This window comes from Paralichthys olivaceus, chromosome 10 (assembly GCF_024713975.1).
Source record: "Paralichthys olivaceus isolate ysfri-2021 chromosome 10, ASM2471397v2, whole genome shotgun sequence".
In the NCBI taxonomy this organism is placed as follows: Eukaryota; Metazoa; Chordata; class Actinopteri; order Pleuronectiformes; family Paralichthyidae; genus Paralichthys; species Paralichthys olivaceus.
The window spans coordinates 5,591,992-5,612,405 of record NC_091102.1 but is presented as its reverse complement, the minus strand read 5'-3'; the positions used below and the strand labels follow the sequence as shown (position 1 = coordinate 5,612,405).

General features: G+C 41.9%; 2 protein-coding genes across 4 annotated transcripts in view; one reads left to right on the top strand and one right to left on the bottom strand.

The window, feature by feature from the left end:
* Positions 1 to 2,208, top strand: part of itgbl1 (integrin, beta-like 1) — a 34,379-nt gene extending 32,171 nt beyond the window's left edge. Inside the window, exon 11 of the mRNA XM_069533066.1 lies at positions 1,465 to 2,208. Within this exon, the coding sequence (XP_069389167.1) occupies positions 1,465 to 1,553 (89 nt within the window). The 3' untranslated portion in view covers positions 1,554 to 2,208. The remainder of the gene's footprint in view (positions 1 to 1,464) is intronic.
* Positions 2,008 to 20,414, bottom strand: part of fgf14 (fibroblast growth factor 14) — an 86,887-nt gene continuing 68,480 nt past the window's right edge. For all 3 annotated transcript variants that reach the window (XM_020100758.2, XM_069533067.1, XM_020100757.2), the window contains exons 4-5: positions 6,974 to 7,172; positions 2,008 to 5,640 (exon numbers count right to left, since the gene is read on the bottom strand). In XM_020100758.2, the coding sequence (XP_019956317.1) occupies positions 5,498 to 5,640; positions 6,974 to 7,172 (342 nt within the window). In that variant the 3' untranslated portion in view covers positions 2,008 to 5,497. The remainder of the gene's footprint in view (positions 5,641 to 6,973; positions 7,173 to 20,414) is intronic.

The window sequence follows — 20,414 nt, the reverse complement described above, 5'->3', positions numbered from 1 at the left end:
TCATTTTTATTCAACGCTAATGATGCAAAAATTTGTATTGCAAGTTTACCAATAAATCTTCAGACATTTTACAGGCCTTTCAAAGCTGTGGATTCTCATTACACCCACAGCTGATGAGTGATGTGGATAATTCAGCATTAGGAATGCTTGCTGGTTCATTTCATGCACAGACTATGATGATGTCAGCAACCATTTCAGTAAAGAGACAAAAAGTCAATCAAAATATTTTGTCACCATGTAATATGGTTATATCAGGGTATGAGGGTTATGTTCATTTATTTGTAATATAAAAAAAATTATCTCTCGGTTTGTGTCTGAATGGCGCAGCACGTTGATTTTCCTTACGCTGAAGTTTACACGCAGGAGAGTATGAACCATGAACGCAGCCTGAGAATATGTGTGGTGCTGCTGAGCCGGTGATTTGCTTCATTTCACTTCATGTCTCAATGTCAAGTACACGTCGACATTCCTTCGTTATCATTAGGCTCCATAAATGTTCACTGAAGCACATGATCCGTCGCATGTGCATAAATCCGCTGAAGAGAATAGTCCCAAATAAATCTGCAGTTTATTCAAATTTGGAGTTTTCTTTGCTAAATCCACAGAGAAACAAAAGAAACTGTGCATTTGTGGCCTGTTTTGAAACGTTAATTCTTCAGTAGAACAAATGTGCTTGTGGCTGATTAACTCATGTGTTGACTCCTCCAGCTCGGTCCCTTTCCTCCATCACGCTCCTTTCCCATCTCCCTCTCCTCGTTCTTTCTCTCACCTACTTACCCACTTCTGCTGCCATCTGTGTTTTCACCTCACTTTCACTGTTTTATCCTCATCATCATCCATCACCCCTCTCCGTCCTCGGACTCCTCCCTCTTCTCCCACAGAGATATTTTGCAGCAGATATGTCTTTTCAGTTGTGTGACAGCAGGAGTCCTCCTGTTAACCCCAGCGTCTCTGACAGCTCAGTAAACTCAGAGAGCTATGGGGGCAGTGTGTTATGCCTCCATACTGCTCCTGTGGTGTCATCCAAGCCTCCGTAGGCACCAACACTCAACTTCGACTGGAAACGGCCTCATTTACACCATGTTTTTTAGTCTAAATGTCTAAATGCTGCCGCATCGAGTTTGTCCGTTGAACTTCCTTTAAACAGAAGGTTAAATAGAGCCCTACATTAATGAGAACACATATTTTAACTCCTATAAACCCTGTAACACTGTAAAAAATAAGTTTCAGAATTTATATCTGAGCTATAGTTTTACTCTCTTAATTGAACCAGGGTTTTCTCTGTTACGGGCAAAAGCAGTGGAAAACCACAAACTGTCCTGAGCAGTGCAGCTCTCTTCAATCCCCCACCACAACTTGCACCCAGGGATGCAGGGTGTGAAAAGAGGAACCTTGTTAAAGGTCAGGCATGAAGGCACATAGCTCTTTTTAATTCACAGCTTCTCTTCTCACATCTTCTCACAGGGAACGGCTTGTGCAACTGCGGCAACTGCGAGTGCTGGGACGGCTGGACGGGGAACGCTTGCGAAATCTGGGTGGGAGCAGAGTACTGAGGAGAGTGAGGGGGGCGAGTGGGGTTTAGAGACGAGAGGCCTGGCTGCCCGGAGCGACCAGGAACGCCGCCGCCATCTACAACCACGACCAGGCTGGTCAAACACCACGGCCTGGAAACCACAGGAGGAGCGAGAAGATATAAAACATGGATGTTGTTCTGTGTGTGGCGAAGAGCGTTCATTCATTTATTGTACTGGTTACAAATGATCCTTATTAAACTGGACTTTTGTAAAGGTGGAAAGAAACAACCATATCTTTTTCTGTTTAAAATATATTACAGCTTTATGTATGTTTTGTGTAATAATGTAGGAACAGTCTTATATTCTAAATGGCTGCACACTATACAGGTAGATGACGAAAACTATATGTTCTTTTATTAAGGTGACATGTGTGGGATGTGTGGGACACTGCAGGGGATAATGTGGACTGAAAAGTGAAAGCTCCAGGCAGAGGTTACTGTTTTAGGTTTTTATTTCTTTTTTTTAATAATAAAACATTAAATGTGCCGCATGACACAACATTTTGCATGGAAAACAATGCGAAGACCTTAATCATACATGGTTACAAATTTGTTATAACATGACATAACTCCAATGGGCATACTTGCAATGGTATATATATATATTTTTGAAAATAAAATCATTTTTAATAGTGCCTATTCTTCTCCACTGGGAAAAAAATATCAAACCAGACGACCTGACCATGAAACCCACACTGTACTGAAGGTACTTAATGGACATTTCCCGCTCGACTCATACTTGGTGATAAGTGGAGGAAAAGGAAGAGAAGGGCATACATAAGTTTTAGTTGTGGCATGCTGGATGTCCATGTCACTTCAAAAAGGTGGCATCAGGGGATGAGAGCTGCATTGACACACGAGCTCAGTCACCACTTGAAAAGAAGACCGATAAGAAGTCACAAAGAAAATGTAATGTAAATTCCACTTTGGCCTTTTTCATGCTTAAACTAGCCAACCCCCCCCACTCCGTTTTCTTTGTCCCATCAAAAAAATGACAGGTGCAATAATATACTGCACACTATATTGCATTAAGTATGTTACTGACATTACAGTACACCTTTATATAAATATTTTATTCAATATGTTGTATATGTGTATACAACAAACACAAACTGTATAGTGTAGACAAACTCGTTGCATATATGTATGTAAAATTAGCGGTACATACCAACAGTTCTTGATAGACATAGCCTACTACATGCAGTTCATCGATGCCATCCTCTCCCCATGCAACAGATGGGACAACGAACGAAATAAGGAGGTTGAAAACGGAAGCGGTAAAGTTTTACTAAAGTTTACTAAACAGAGGGGGAGGGGGAAAGCAAAAGTGATCAGGGTTAGGAGACGACATCACACGCGACCCGTATACGAGAGAAAATGAAGATGAACGATAAAAAAAAAAAGAAAAACAAAACTGTGGAATACAGAGATCCAAACAGAGAAGTACATTTACACACTGGTCATTTACAAAAATAAAGTCAGCCTCGGAGGAGCCTTTTAACTGGACGGCAGGGCCGCAGCAGCAGCCAGCCCAGCATGTAGAGTTTGTAAGTGGAGGATGACTGGCTGTAACGAGGTCGGAACATCCAGCTCCTGCGCGTTCGCGTCAACAGTACGTGTTATATCATCAACAGCTTTTTACAGACAAATATCAGAGTCTATCTAATGTGCTTCAATGCGCTGTCATAACAAATGGCCATGTGTGATGCCAATAAACTCCGAAAACTATATTTACCAAATCAATCTCTTAGCACAGTTGCAGTTTTAGCAGCATACAGCAGCAACAATCTATTAAATATTCTAAATCTTATCCAACAAAACTAGACATTAAAACATTGTAAGGTGATTGATCGGATGGAGCTTTGATGAACTGCTAACAGTCATGATGACAATGCAAAACAGAAAGTGCAGTGGGTTTCCGCCAGGTTAGGTGTGAGTGTGCCGTAGCCTACAACATGCCCATTCCACTCGTCAGTGCCCTTCAGCTTAAACAGAGTGAAGAACGATACCCATACCTTGTTCCTTACAGAAAATACATGCACGTGATTAATTCAAGGTATACGTACTTCTCCCAAATGACATCAGTCACGACCTTTGCAGGTCTGAGTAGAGTTGATTCTGCCGGACAGAACAAAATGCTATCACAGTGAAAGCTTGGATGGATTGGATCAGAGAGAGAGAAGGAGAGAGTGAGAGCGAGAGAGAGAGAGAATCGGATTTGTTTTCTTTTCTAAACAGTTCAGTTCTTCTCGGGATGAAAAGGGACTTTGGTCATTTCAGAATGGAAAAATCTGAGTGTGGTTTCTCAATGGATAATGCTACGTGTCCTCTACGTGGATGTATCGGGTGGGTGAGGCACCTTTGGCCCAGTGGGGACTGGGACCCTGTTTTTGCATGCCGGGAGTCAAGGTCCAAACAGGCACGTGACAGGCCAAGATGATCAGTACTGGACTCTGCATGCTGAGCTAGGAGACAAATCCTCTCATAATCATAATTATATTCATATCTAGTCATTTTAAAAAGTTAGGATTTTTTAATAGTCATTTTCCCTAAGTTTTATACAGTGAAAATGTTACAATATAAGCCATCTCTTGTATAACTGCTGCAAGAAGAGAGAACACAATATTAACCTTGCCCATGCTTTAGTTTGCTGAACCAAATAGGGATGCAGCCAGTATAAATGTCGCCTACCGGTTTCCAGCCATGTTGTCTTCTGGCTTTAAGTAGACGCTGCCTTAAGATGGCTGCCAGTGCTGCAGTTATAGACCATCTGGGTCAAAGCCACAAGCCTTGCCTTACAGTCCACAGAAGTCAGCGAGTGAGGGACAGAGGCCTACAAGGCCTAGAGATATTCCTAGAGCCCACGCTCTGAAATAAGATTAAAGAAAAATAGACTTCAGGTTTTTCTATTTACCAGAGAAGGCGGACAGAAGCGCTGGTGGGACTTAGATAGTGATATGTATACACCATTCCTTCCAGCGCTCTCCCACCCACACGCACATCTGCTTATAAACATGTGTGTATGTGCATGTATGTGTATAGGGCGCTCCTCGCATTGATTGCGGCGGCAATTAGCACTTCGTCAACTATGATTGCAGGAGCTATCTGCCAGCCTCCAGTGTGTTTTTAGCGGCTGTAAAAAAAGAAACATCTGAATTTCCCTACAACCTCTGTGTCTGTGTGTGTGTGTGTCTGTGTGCGTGTGTGTACGAGTGTGTGTGTGTGCGCATGTTGTAGGCAAGAGGAAAATTTCGAAAGTTTTTTGTGTATATGTGTTTTTATGTCATATCTTTGTGAATGTGTTTCTTAGAAAATCACACAACTCCCTTTGCAAAATGTTTTTAACTTTTCTAGGTTACTTGACAAAGAGAAAAATGTGTGACTGCAGATAGAAAGAGATGGAGGGGAACATACTGGTAAAAAATAGAGGACGACAGTCCACATATTTACTCTATCTATACAGTCTCTGTCCCAGAACATAGCTGGTGAACTGTGGTATAGAAAATAGATCTGAAGGTACACGCACTCCGCTCCAACAGGGCATTATAGAGAGGGGGTGGGAAGGTTTCTTGGATGAACTGTCAGCAAGCAAAGTACCACGAGCGTGGTCGTGAAACATATTCACATGAACTCTCATAGTTACAGAGGAATCAAAAGGCATTCCATGATCAGAGGTCCTCTTCCCTCCTGTGCTGGAGAAACTCGGCCACCTCAGGATCCGTCTGCCCGCGCTGAGGCAGCCGGAGGGAAAGGTGGACAAGGCGGAGAAAGCAGAGGAGGAGCAAGAGAAGAAAGGGAGGAGGGTTCACCTATATCTGATCCGCAAGAGGAAAGAGGGTCTGGAGTCTTGTCGGGGAAAAGCCCTGCCTCCGTCACACACCCCCTCCCCGCCACGCACACGCAGAGGGCGCCGGTCAGGTGTGGCTATGTGGCGGGCTTGTCGGGCTTGCTTACAGGTTTACCTCCGTTCATCACCGCCGGCTCACTTGTGCTTTTACTGGGAGGTACTGCCGCCTTGGGCACCGTCTCTCCAACATCATGCAACGATGGCTCTCTGTACATGGCGACTGGAAAGAAAGGAGAGAGACAAGGAACAAGATGTTAGCAACAACTCCTTTCCTGCACTTTTGCATTTTCCTTTCTGAAACTATTCAGGGATCATATTTTTTAACAAGCCTTGCCTTTGCACTGAGGACACCCTGCAATTTAAAGATGGAAAAAACAGCTGATTTTTGCCTCTGGGCTTCTTGCTCCATCACGGCTGATTCTGAATCTAATCAAATGATTTTCGACAAAACAGCAGTGTCTCATTACAGCCCACTTTACAGCCACTACACTACAGCTGTATTACTGTCTCGACAGGACACTTCAACTTGATTCTAGGTTTAATGATGGGAAGCAATCAGGCTGGTGACTGACGAGAGTGAGAGTGGCATCTGCTGGACTATCAACATTTCATACTGCACCAACCGAGCTGTCCTGCCTCCCACACTGTGTCTGCTTACGACGGCAAAACTGAGAATCAGCACACAAATAGAAAAAATACGCCCAAGATATTTCACATACAGTAACCTTTAAGTGTATTATTGATTTCTATTAAAAAAATATCCACATTTCAGATGTTTCAGACATCACAGTTTATAGTAATGAGGATTATTTGCCTGAGTCTCCCTAGGTGAGTAGAAAATGACAGAACTCTGTGTTAGTGGCCGAGCACAACGCAATGTCTGAGCTAGACTGACAGTTTTTATTTTCCTGTCAAGCACCCATGTTGTACACTCGCTCCAATCTGAGCTCCCTTGGGCTTGTTGGTTGTAAAATGACATGTGGTCAGATGCATTGTTGGTGCACTGCTATGTTGAGGAAATGGAAAGTGACCAAGAAAAACCTGCTCTACAGGCAATGGTTCAGTTTTAGATTTTTTCAAGATATCACTATGGGCCTAAACAGACCTCATCTTTCTTACTTCCATTCAAATCTGCATTTCATCCGGTAAAGTCCAATGCACCCAACCTTAAACGGGAATGGCTGATGGCTTTCTCATTACTGAACTGCATGTCTCACACAAAACACAGATTGGTGATTAATAAAGTTAAACTGTTCTCAGTGCAGAGACCTAAAAACAAACTATGTTATTATTCTGCAACTTCACCAGCTTTTCTTTGGTATTAAACCCAGAAGACACAAACAAATAAAAACTTAGCTGAGCAGTGTAGTTTCTGGAAACACTGGTGGGCGAGTGACCACACAGTGTCTGTATTCACTCAAATTAAAGAGCCTATGCACATATATATAGTGTATCAGGATCTCAAATATTTTCCAGAATGATAAATTCATTGTTGATCTTAGTCTTGTAAACCATCTTTAAACTTGATAAATTAAAACATATATATAATTTACCTTCTAATGGCTTGGGCAGGAAGTGAGCAGCTGGTTTTGTTTTCTTCACTCGGTTCCCCTTCATGGCTTGGCCCTCTTTGTTGAGCCCTAGAAACCAAGCTCTCCCCGACTCCTGTTGTCTGTACAACATGGACGAGTAGATCACATAGTAGTTCTCGAACACCGACTCTTTGAACTTGCACTCCGCCGTAAAGAGTTCCTGCAAAAACACACAAACAAAAACACAATGAAATCCTAGCAGCACATAAAACATTTAATTTACCCACCTCACACTGTGCGGGGGGGGCATGTCTGTGGACTCAAATTATTAATTCATGCTTCATATTATGTAAGAATGAAAAAGATCATAAATTATATCTGAACGTGTATGAAGGTCACCAGCAAGTGTAACATCACTGCAGGTTTAGAAACTGCATCGCCAGGACTTCATACTTCCACCTGTCGTGAAAAGGACGAGCGCTGCAGAGTCCATGGCGCTATAATCACGTCTGATTCACGCCAAGCCTAATGACCTGCTCTGATGAAATGCACCTCTCATGCTGTCCTTGGCCTTAACCTTGACACCACACTCGTTTAGTCAATTAGCTCCTGTTCCTGGCAGCGAGTATATATTGTTCGGCTCTGACCCCAGCACACGTGCTTCCCCCCAGTCACACTCATAGCTTGTTCTTCAATCTTTTTATCGGTAAAATCCAGGAGGGATCATTCTTCCAAAATGCCGCTATTGGCAATTTCTATGACTGCCTTCTGAACTTGGTGCGAATAATGATAGAACTAATCAAGTTACTCTTCCATCCTTTACATCTCAATCTGGCAATGACGAATGAACGCAGAGGCACCACATCTCTCTCTGCTGTTGCCCATTCATCTCCAACCAGAAGGGTAATAAAGAGCGTTTCCACATTGTCCGCCCAGCCAGGCTAAAAATAAAAGCATTCATCAGGATGTGTTAATCAAAGCACACTCATCACAAAGGAGGGTTTCACCACATCTGTTGTTTGCAATGCACACTGGCTCACTGAACTACAGAGAGCATGTGTTAAAAAATCATCTCCTGTGTCACAGCAGTTCTCAATGTCAGGGTCAGAGGTCATTGAGAAGTTTCCTTAGGGAGCCACAAATGTGCAGATACCTGAATATCTCTGCATCAAATAAGTAAAATGCTTTTGATGTATCTAGAGTCGTTTTTCAACCAACAGTACTCTGAAAACTACCTCCGGAAACAAGACATTTCACTTAAAACCAAAACTAACAACCTCACAGTTGTGCTAGAAGATAGAATCTTCTTTGGACAATGAATGAATCCAGCAAATCTCACAGCAATCTAATTGTTGTTGCATTATTTCAGCAACGTGACGGATCAACTAACACATATTTCCATGATACTAGTGCGGCTAAACATGTGACAATGTTCCAGGTTCATTGTTAAAGTTGTTTTGTGAATCTCCTCTACTGTGGCTTCACAGAACATGACTTATTGGCTTAATTCTCAAATTTGAACACAGGACACACTGTGCCGTGATTATGGTATAATTAGCCCTTTGGTGAATCACTCCTGTCAGAGCTTATCCTCCAGACACTGTTCAGTTGAAAGCAGAGCAGGCACTTGGGATGACCATAATGATCCTGACAAGCACCCGGCTGTATTTTGAGTGTCCTCTCTATCCTTGACTGAGGACTCCTGGGCATTTCTGAGTTGAAGGCACGAACGCATGATGCATTACAATAGCATCAGCTGAGATGTCAATAAAAACTCTGGAAGATGATTCTTCTAGCTGCAATTACAGTGAGAACCTGTCAGAGCAGGCATTAATAGGTCAGAGTGGCGAGCGGTTGAAAGCCTAAACCAAGAGCATTAACTTCAGATTATTCTAGAGGCAAACGTTTGGCGTAATATCAGAAGTATTAATGCTGCGTCCGTGCAGAGGCTGAGCAGAATAATCTATAATATATCTATTGATAGGCAGACACACTGCAGGTCCAAGCATAAATACTGAGCCTCTCAAGATAAAACCCAGAGCATGAGGGCATCTAGCATTTGACAAATAAATGAACATTCTCCCAGGACAATGCACAGGCTGGATCCCATCGGTATTCATTTTATTGCTGTCATTAGGATTTGTTGTGTTTCAGCAGCAGGCAGCGGTTTGTCAAAAGGGCTGTTTATTATGTTCAAGATGTCAGAAAGGCCGAGCTGTGTCCTTTCTGCCAGGACAGGACGATGACAGAACACCCTGTTACAGACTGTCCACAACTTAATCATCCAAAATTATACATAAAGTATCTCAAGTTATTTATCTTCAGCCGACAACCAGAATAAATGTCTTCAATGTTGTGTTTCATTTGTGCAACCTCATAACCTTTGTTCCCTGAAACTCTTAGAAACACTCTTTTCATGCTGAAACAAACAAAACTGCTGAGCGGATTAGAAGGCAACACACTTTTACCTTCATGCTTCCCTGACTTGCCTCAATTAGGTAATTAATTCTACTTTTTCCCCGTCAGGTGAGTTGCACCACAGGTTAGTGGGCTGCTGTAATAAGACTTGTCATTTTGATGCAGGTCCAGGTTTTGCCCATGTAGCGCTGATTACTGATACAGCACTGAAAAAAAAACAGCCTGGAGTCGGAGTAATCATACAAGCTGGTGGCCAGGCTTTAAGTGTGGCTAATCAAACGCCTTTACATGACACAGAAAGAAGTCTTTGTTTACGGACGCAGAGGAAGTGGGGGTGGTTGTTTGTTGAATCACACTTGATGGCAAACAAACATTTCCTTCACTGTAATCAGTTTGATTTGACGATCAGAGCTGTAACGGCAGCTGATTTAATATGAGCTGCATTTTAAGTCTGTAAAATTTCAACAAGCCAAATGTTTTAATCATATTTCCAACATTTTCTATCAATTCATCTTCATACACATGCCCTGGGCTCGTGCATCTCTGCCACAATAAGAAAGGGTCTTCCCCAAACTGTTGCCACAATCATGCAAACACCCTATTGACTCAAAGCTATTTGTCTTATCATACTTTTACATTGACACAGGATTAAACAAGCTCTGTCCCTCAGGAGAGCATTATTCTACGCTAGGGCCCAAAAGCCTCTTATATTAGTAATCAGTAATTTTGTGTCATCTTGTTTACAATCAAACAAACCTACAAAACAACTAACAAATAATTGGACATGGGTGAAAACATGATGTCTTCGGTGGAGGTAATTACTCAACATGACAAAGAATAACATGTCCGAGGTGTTTTATCCCCTTTGAACCTATTGTTTTGGTCGTGTTAACTGCTCTTTCTACTGCCCCCAAGTGGCCAATAAAACAAAAAGGCACTTTAATTTGAACAAAAAAAAAAACACAATAAGTTTCTTACTCTGACTTTTTTTTGATCGATTATAAAATATTTGAACTTTATGGCAGTGCAACAGCCACTGTTCCTTAGCGACACACTCTGCTAGAATGTCTCTACTTCAGTTTTTGGCTGGAGAACGGAAAATGACAGACAAAAAAATCCTCTTAAGATTCCATGGTAGAACAATATAATGCTGGTCTCTGAGGGAGTAGCCGTCCTTATCGCGTCTGTACATACAAAGCCATGCAGACTCACTGGATGCACACAGAATGTACACAGCTGGATTCTGATATTTTTACCTGTTCATAGAGTTGATATCATTCATTCATGTATATGATTCTGAGCTATTAATCCTCAGGCTTCATAATGTTGTGTAAATTAAATATTCTCTACATTAACATCACTCTGACCCTAATACAACAACTTTTCACTCGTCTTATGATAATTTCAAAGAAGCAGTCAAATCAGTTTCGCCTTATTTGCTGTGTAATTCTACCCAGCATCAAACTAATATAGAAAAATGTGGGTGACATTGGAGGAGAGAGAGGAGAGGGAGACTCAGACAGAGCACCCACTTTCACACCAGTGGCAAATCGAATCATTTTCGAGGCACCAAACGGTTGATTTTCCTCCTGCTCGATCTCCCCGGCTGGCGCTGCACATCAGTGGCTCCCTGGCCCGTGATTGGCCATGCTCTGAATGGGAAGGCCGTAATTGACCTTGGCCACAGACAGCGCGAGGGCCAAAACTGCTCAGCCCCACATAATCAGCCCCAGTCACCAAAGCAAAAAAGACAGGGGCAGAAAATAAAGGTGGAGATGAGCAGTTAGAGCAATAAAAGCAAAGCAGACACTGACTTAAAGAGAGAAACGATTGTGGGTGAGGGGAAGGAAGGGGGGAATCCAGGGAGGAGTACAAAAAAAAATGGGATTAAAAAAAAAAGAGGAATTCATACAGACAGGGGAGAGTGGGAGTTTGAAATAAAAGCCCTGGAAGCGGTGAATAGGCGTTTAAAGACAAGAGCAAAAAGATTCACTCTGAAAAACATCCTTTGGGGAAAAAAAAAATCATATGATTGCGGAACATGACCGCCTAAAAGTGGGTGACAGGAAGCTGAAAAAGGGGAGGGGGACGCACATTAATATGCAGAGTGACTGCTCACTATACCCCACTGTTGAAACGGAGAAATTGTTTATTAATGCTGCCAGCATAAAAGCTATTAATCCATGGAAAAAGGTCAACCTCCAGAAAGCTGAGCTGCATTCACAATGCTAAGCTGCTCTCATATGTATAAGAGTCACGTCTGCAGTGTGTGTGCAGACAATGGGGGCTTCGGTGGGCTCGTCTGATTATCCAACCTGGAGGGGGAAGAGGAGACAGGGACCAAATGAGGAGAGTTGCTGCTTGACAGCTGGATGAACAGTGTGTACAGTATCTGTTTGGTGTTTGTTTTCCAGGGTGATCCGAAGACACGGGACAGGACTAGAATTATATGGTCAGATTGTCACATGAGAAAACTCCCACTGGGGATTTTCCGTATGGTCACGACCTCGTGACAAGAAGTTCAAGCGTGAGAACATCTGCAGTCAGCTGCTGATTTAAAAATTACAAGAACAAGAAGACTTCCTTATTTCAAAAGTATGTTTTTATGGAAAAGACTTGCGAGGCTGCATGTTTGAGTGTGACAGCATGAAAACGTGGAACAGAAGTCAAAGTAAGATCAAGGCGACGTCTTGGCTGAGCCTCAATGTCAACGTTAAAGTAACATCCCTTGACTTTGACTCTTTTGTCTTTGCAGATCCTTTTAATGTGCAGACAGTAAAAATGCACGTTGTCACGCTTCCCCTCCCAACCCCGACTCAGACGTTATATCAGATTTGAGCCGTTAGAAATTATCAGCTCTCGACTGAGAAAGACATCTGCAATTCACTGCCAACGCAAACAACACCATGTTTAATGAATGACTCGGGAGGAGAGCAGATGTAAACGGTGGTTATGAGTCATCAAGTCTGTGTTTTTAGTATCGCTTGAATTTTAAACAAAACTTCCAAATTAATTGCTGCTGTTCGGGCTGATGAGAGACAGCGGGACTACAACAATACTCATTAACGAAAATAAAGACCTGAGATGCAGCAAATGACTCATTTGTCATTATTGAACATCTTTGTCCACGAATCAAGCTTTGAAAAGGACGATTTTCTTATTGAAGTGCATAGATAACCATATGTATGTACGTTCCTGTCGAGAACTCAATAAATAAGTATGTACTAAAAAGAATGTGAACTAAAAATGTCCACAAAGCGTGAAACATTCACTTTTTATGTCAAATCCATGACGACCAAACGACGTATTCATCTCAACACACTGCTTTTTAACCCAACTGAGTAAAAATGGGTCAATAGGCTTTTTTACTGAAAGGACAACAGAGAGCAGCGACACCTTTGAGGTGTTGTGTCACCAGAAGCACTTAAGTGTTCACTTAATTTTCCCTTAAGGCAGAGAACCTCTAACAGCGGCACAGTACAGCTCCCCTGGCTCATTTTACACACACAAATAAAATAAAAGAGTTCTTCTCAGTATTTGAACCAAATACTGGAATGCATTGAAATAATTGTGATTCTTTAAAAAGAAAATTGGTTTAAGGGCAAAAGACCGACATCTCCATCTGAAAAGTGATTTGTGGAAACCATCAAGTAAAACTTAATAAACTTATAATCAAACTCCAGATATGCTGCAGGGCTTCAGTTTGTATAACCACGCTGAGTAAACCCAGCCTGCACAGTGACAAACACTGTGAGTCGTTCGGAATAAATCAGTGAAGAAAATAAATGAATAAATGATATGATACGTTTTTTTTAAAAACCACACACAACATCGAAGGAGAGTCTGTTGGTGGGCAAACGGAACAAATACAGCGCAACCACCCACGTCGAGATCGGCGGGTTTCAAGTTCATGTGTGTGTGTGTGTGTGTGTGTGGGGCCACTCGGCTGCTGTTGATCCGTAAATTGGTGCCAGACTGGTGTCAGGGCTGCCAGAGTTCTGCTGGATTGGCTCTAGTCATCTCTCGTCAGGGAAGCCAGCCGCCAGCCCTGCACAACAAGCTGACAAGCACATCTCAGATATGTCACACACATTTCTGCAAGTCCAAGCTCGAGAAAAGAAATACACCCAGAGTAAGAATGTGTGTGTGTGTGTGTGTGTGTGTGTGTGTGTGTGTGTGTGTGTGTGTGTGTGTGCAGGTACAGTGCAGAGCTGTGTCTTCCCTCTCCCTGTGTTTCTGCCTCTGTTGTGTTTTTGTTGTTTACACCCTCAGGAACAGTGTCCCAGTTTTTTTTTTGTGTGTTTTTTTTAAAGGAGGAAGTGCTTGTATCTCCTTGTAGATTCGCTTGTCGGTGACTTTCTCTCTCTCTCTATTTTGCATTTAAACACCTTCCTCAGCTCTCAGCTCGACTCAGTGTTCATTTGTGTGAAGAGATCATGGCGCGAGAGGAGAGAGCGGCTTTTCCTTCTTTGTCAACTCACATGAGGTTGTAGCACCAATAAAGGTTGTTTTTAACATCAGATGTGTTGCTCTCCCTTAATGATGTTAGAAGGATAATGGTGTTTTATTTTTAAAAGGACGCGGAGCCCGTTTGCTTGTAGTTTTTGGATCTGGTTATTGTTGAGGTAAAAAACTAAATTTAGGCCTGTCTCCATTTTGTCGTACAGCCGAACCAGAGCCCTTTTCAGACATGAATTCAACAAATTGTTCAGACAATTTGGTCCATACTTTCTTCTAGTGTATGAGGCCAGATATGAATTTATATAAATTCTGTGTTTTTCTGGAATCTTAACCTGTTGTTTTCTCACGTGTCACTCAGATTCCCCAGAGATTTTTCACTGGGGAGCTGGAAGCAAAGACTCCAGAAGTATCTGCAACAACTGATTCAGACATTTGCGTTCCCACATGCAGCCGCTGCATGTGGGATAATTTCAGAACAGTATCAGTGCACGTCTGAAAGCAGCTCAGTGCTTCACAAGTCATTGATAAGAGCTGAAGGACAAGGTTGGAGATATTGTGCATTTTTGTCATGGTCGACCAGTCCAATGATAAGCTTCACTGGAGTGTGAACTATGTGCATGGCCAAAAGAAAAAGGCACATACTCAAAGCGTGTATACTGTGACGGATCCAGCATTGTCACTGTGGGGTTATAAATGGCCCCTCAACATTTCATCACATGATCCCCTCATGAGGGACGTCCTGCTCCAAACCTATTTTCATAAATGTTTTAAGTTTTTTTTGGCGAACAGTATTCTACTTGTTGAGCTGAACTGTGCATCGCAACAAATGTTTGGCAATACAACTACAAAAGAAATCCTCATCTGGCTGAGGAGAGAAAGTTTCTATTTTCATACTCGCACAGACACCAGAGCAAACACAGCAGCGATGCCATGTTTTCCAGGCACACCTGCATGTTCTGCCCTTTTGACTATTTGGCAGTTCTGTGTGTGTGTGTGGGGGGGATCTGCACAGGTTGTGTTCATGAAGATAAAATGCAGAGCAGTGCAATTCTGGTAGCAGTTTTTTTTTGGCATGAAATTATGCCTCTGCACCACCACTTAGCAGAAATATGAGCGCCCACAAATATTCATGGTTTAATTGATGAGGGGGAGCCTGAATGACTGAGAATGTCAAACATTATCTTTGTTTGTTGCACACCTCCTTTTAATGAGCTGTATATCAAAGTGTGTACGGTTTAGTTAGTAAAGAAAACTTCAATACAAACTAAAAACTACAGTAATACCATCAACAACTGCTTATACAAAGTGATTGATTCAATGTATTGAGGGTCTGTGATGGGCATCCATGAGTTTCATCTATTTATTTATAATATAAAACACAGGAGTTTGTCTTTATTTGAACACAAACTGAGATTAAACAGCAGAAGCTAATTTTAAGCTTTAGCAAATTGACTTTCATATCATACAGAAACTGATGTAATCTAATGGCTGCTCAGCAGAGGAAAATAAATCAAATATTGAACATGTTTGCCAAAATAAAGTTCACATAATTTGTTATTAAGAATATATTTGCAAACATATGTGAATATTTGTTAAATGTGAAATGCCAAAAAACCATTTACCCTGGTTAGGTGAATGCCTGGATTTAGTTTAGACATATAAACATATTCATAGTTTACAAGTAAAGACAGAACCAACAGATTACAGCTGTCTGAGCTGAGAGGCCTGTCAGAGGTCAGAGGTCTAATATATAACAATCCTGAGGGATTTGGCCGAACACAATCCAGTTTTACCTTTGACATTTTTGAAATCTGCCTGAAGCTGTGTCCACCTCTCCTGAAACCTTTCTGACGAGCAGCCGGAGCCCTCGACCTGAGCATCTGTGTCTGAGCGGAGGACAGAGGAGGATTCCCCCAGTTTCTCAGTGAGGATCAAATGTGGCGTGGCTACAGCTGGACGCCTCAGTGACTCAACCACTCAGCCAGAGAGGAACCGCCAACCCAACCAGCCTGCCTGCCAATCAACTCTTCAACCGCAAGCCGAGTCCCATCAATCAGCCAGTCGGAGAGTTTGTTTTTGAAATGCAAAGATGTAAGGACTCACATTCAAACTTTCTATCTGCAGACTTATTATTTATGTCATCTCCATATCAGTTTGAGGAATACTAATCACACTCAAATCATTTATCATAATCATCTCACATTTTGGAAACTCCAAATGGTTCTCATGTCATATTAAATACTTTATTCATGTTTCTGTCGAAGTTGTTTATAATGAACAACTTTGCCTCTTTCACTCGCAGCAAGATAAGAAAAACTTAACAGGGTTAAAGTTGATAACCAGCTTCGTATGCAGGATGGACGATGTTATGTTCAGTGAGGCCAGCCGAGGAGAAGAGATTCTTTGTATGGTGGTATTACCTCGTAGTTCAGCTCCCAGATTTCTCAGAACTGTTCTACAACACAGAGGCTGTGTGCTTGTGCCTCTGGGGAAACTGTCCCAGCAGCACTCAGCTGGAGGCTGACAGGTGCCTCTTTACCCCGGGCATCAATTCCAGAGATTGGTGTTGGACCAGAACAAGAGTATTTATTACCAGACAAAACTGTGCATCATGCATTTTAAAAGCTATTGAACACTCTGCTTGTGATTTTTATGGACAAGTATAAGCTTCCTGTGCCTGTGTGCATGTGCATGGTTTCTAGCTTGAATAGCTTTCTGGTGTGTGGGTGTTATCGCACAATAACTTCCTCTGACCTGCCGGCCTCTGCAGTGAGGCCGTGGCTTAAGTATCATAACCACAAGATGAAAATAAAAAAATTCAAATATAAATTTACACATTCAGTTTAGAGCTATTTTTATAAGAGGTAAATTATGCTATTTATGCTACAGAAAGAAATATTTCAGTCTAGTGAGACATGACTCTAATGAATAGAAGAACTCTAAAGGCCGATACAGAACAGATATGTGAACGCGTATGTGTACACACAAACATTATCTGTCCCTGAATCTGCAGTGTGCGTTGCTCTAGGCAGTAGCTGCTGTGTTGACCGGCTCACAGAGTGGGGAGCTGCACAGGCACATTGGGGAGAGGCTTAACTCAGATTTAAGAGAATGAATTTCCATGATTTACAGCCCTTCTGTGAGAGAGCCCTCACTGTATTGATTTTTACAACTCCTGGGGTGAAGCTTGATAAAATGTTACTTTCATTTCATGGGTGGAAGTAGAAACGACAGAGAGGGATTCTCGTGGAGGAAGAGAAGACTACAGCGATTACACCTGCAGGGTGGCTGAGCACTGATGGCTTTTCTGTCGCAGCAAACCACACACACCGCCCCCGCACTTTGATCCAGCTACTGGGAACAGGACCTGATTCTGCAACCTCATGAGCATGACTACAGAAGTCAGTAGTTTGATCCATGATACATTTGTCTCTTTATGAATCATTCCTTGATGCTGAATAGTACGAAGAAGCAGAGAAAAGTCAGGATACTGTATTTACTGTGACTTACTACGAGATATTTGGTCAATGCGAGAAAAAAATCAACACCACGTCGGTCGAAGTGGAGGCAGCATCCTGACAAATAAAGATAATGTATTCTTCTAATATATTTATAAAAATAATAAGAGTCTGTGAAATGTTAGAATGTGAAGGAACCCATTGGGAGTGTGGTCTTTTCCTTCCATATAGATCAACCTCCCACATGGCTGCACGACCTCTAGAGCACACACATCTCAGCTGTAGCTGCTTTCATCTGCACTGAGGACTGGATATCTTCCAGAGTAGACATGTGACAAGGGTTGACACTGGTGTCGATATGCTCTAAACAGTGACACACATCCAATTACTGTTTGGAAACCGAGTTCTTGAGGACCACTTGTTGCTTTACGCGTGCTCGTCCCTCGGCTGCTCATTTGCACATTACACTGCTCTTGAGGCAACAAGCACAAATAAGCCATTTGTATTTGCATGGTGCTTGACATTTACACACTGGGTAAGCAATTAGGCCACAACCAGGGTCATTAATACAGTAAAAAGCCTGTTTGCACTGATAACGACTACAATGTGTGCTCGTGGAGAAACGACAACCATGACATCTGCTTTTCTACATATTAACATGTCGTGTGAGGATATTTCCACTTTGTTTACTACTTATTTTCCTTTATTCTGCTGCTCAGCAACACCAATGAACATTCTCATTAAAATGTGTTTATTTATTACGAGCATATGGAATCCAAGCAGTGCAGAGACCCACTCTACGACAACCCATTTATTTCCAATGGAAAACTAGAGGGGACAGGAAACAGTGGGAAGCCAATTCAAGGTAAAAGAAGAGGTTTACAGAAGAAAAACTGAATCAGGGCAGAAACAACTTTAACTTACGGATTAGAAAAGTGAACTGAAAGAGCCACCATGACAGGGTAATGTTTGCAAATTGCTGAGGTTTTGAAGGTTAATCGAAGTAAAACAAATATATGCACATCAGTGTTTGCCGGGAGACAGCAGCGCAGGAGTGGCTTCAGCTTCCAATGAAAGATCAGAAGATGTCATGAAGAGCAAATCATGGCTGCTCCCAAAAAACCTCCTCTGGGTGCGTGAAACATCATCGTTTGTCCAGTTTAATTCCATGTGTAGATATGAAGTTTGAAATCACGGCAAGGTCGATCCAGCAGCTTCAGAGTGCTGACTTATTCTTGCTGCAGTTACATAAGAACATCAGATGGTCTAATATGTGGCACAGACGGCAGCAGGAGGGACAGCAGGCAACTGTGCATGACGGCTTTCACTCCAGTCGAGAGTTCAACTCGATGAAGTCTCATGTCAAAACTATGAAGATGAAACCGAAAGAGTTTGACAAAAGGAAGTTTTAGCCGAAGTGCCGCTCACTGGAATCAAAAGCAATGCTTTGAGAAAGCAGTTTTCTGACAGCAGACAGGATGGGGGGGCAGTAGGTGGTGGTGCACCTTTGATTAGAGTGTGTTTATATATCATATATACACACAAATGTCATAGCATTGACATCACAAAGGTTGATGTAAGCACTGGCCCTGCAAGGTTTGCATGGTGTGCAAGATGGTTTGAAACAACAAGATGGCGTTATGAGCCATGTTCAATCCATAAATGTTGATTTTTCATGAATTTATTGGTTTTAATCAGAGAACAATCAATTTGCAGCTCGAAAAACTCATCGAATTGAGCAGCATCTCTTTAACAAATTGATATTTGACAAGAATCGTTTGTCTTCAAATATTGACCACAGAGGGAAATCCCTGCAAAACACACCTCCGAGTTCCCTCTTCCTCTCCAGTCGAGCCACTATTCTTTCCACAGTCTTCTGCTTTCTCCTTATTTGAAGTGGCACATAATTCATCGTCTTCTCTGCAGAAGCTTTGCAGACTAACCGACTTATACAGTTAAATTTGGCAGAAGAGGCTCTTACAGAATTTGAGCAGAAAGGACGTTTCTGCTCGTCGACTGATCATTGTTAAATCAACAGCTAGAAGATAAAGAAGAGGAACAGAGGTGCATCAGCTAACGCATGAGCCGCTGATACTGAGGCATGGATGAACTATGGCGCCAATCAGCTATGAAAGCAAACTGGATTAAACCAATGCAACGTGCACCAAGACTACTGGTGAGGACTTTGCTGCAAGGTAAACCGAAATTCATCCACAGTGATTAAAGCAGTGGATGATACTGTAAAAAGGCTCACGGCAAAAAAAAACACTCAATACATTTAAAAGCCTTCCAACCTCTTGGTAAGTACATTACCTGGTGAGTTACACACGACTTGTTCACGGTGCTAAAATATTTTCTTGATCCATAATAAATTCCCTCATATTCTTCCCTGCACGTTCATTCACTACTCTACGATCCTCCACATCCTAAACACACTGTGTGTGACTATGTGTCACGCTAACCAGAGATTAAGAGAAACTTGCCGATTCTTAATTGCTTAAAAATAAACAGGGGAATAAGAGCATGACTAAGGGACATGGGGGGATGTGACATTAACAAACCTGGAGAGAAATAGAGGACAAAACGACTGTGCAACATATTTATGAGTTATTATTCGGAAGCATTATCCCCTCAGGTATAAAGACACACTGTCTGTGGGAGGGACTCCCTCGTTTACGGAGGGTAACTTCCTGCTGTGATGCAAAACATGTTTTTATAATAATTATAATAATATTACAAACGTAAATAGAACTGTTACTATAGCACTTATCTAAACAAGTTTGCAGAAATCTTTGCAAAATATATGGGAATAAAGAACAAAGCAAAACCAGATTAAAAATAAGACGTCAGACATTTAAACACTTTTCTATGGAAATATGTTTTGAGCAATGATTTAAAAACATGTAAAGAGCTAACAGGTCAAGTCTTTCTACTGCAACAAACGCTAAACTAGTGTGTTTTCTTTAAGTATAACAAGACATGAGTTCATCCATTACAAATACATTAATAAAAGATTGATTGATATCGAATGGCCGGAGGACCAGATAAGTCTATTTTTAGCTCCTCTCAGCCTCCTCCAACAGTTCAGCAGTTGGGCTTTGATGCCTACCTCCAACCTTGTTGTT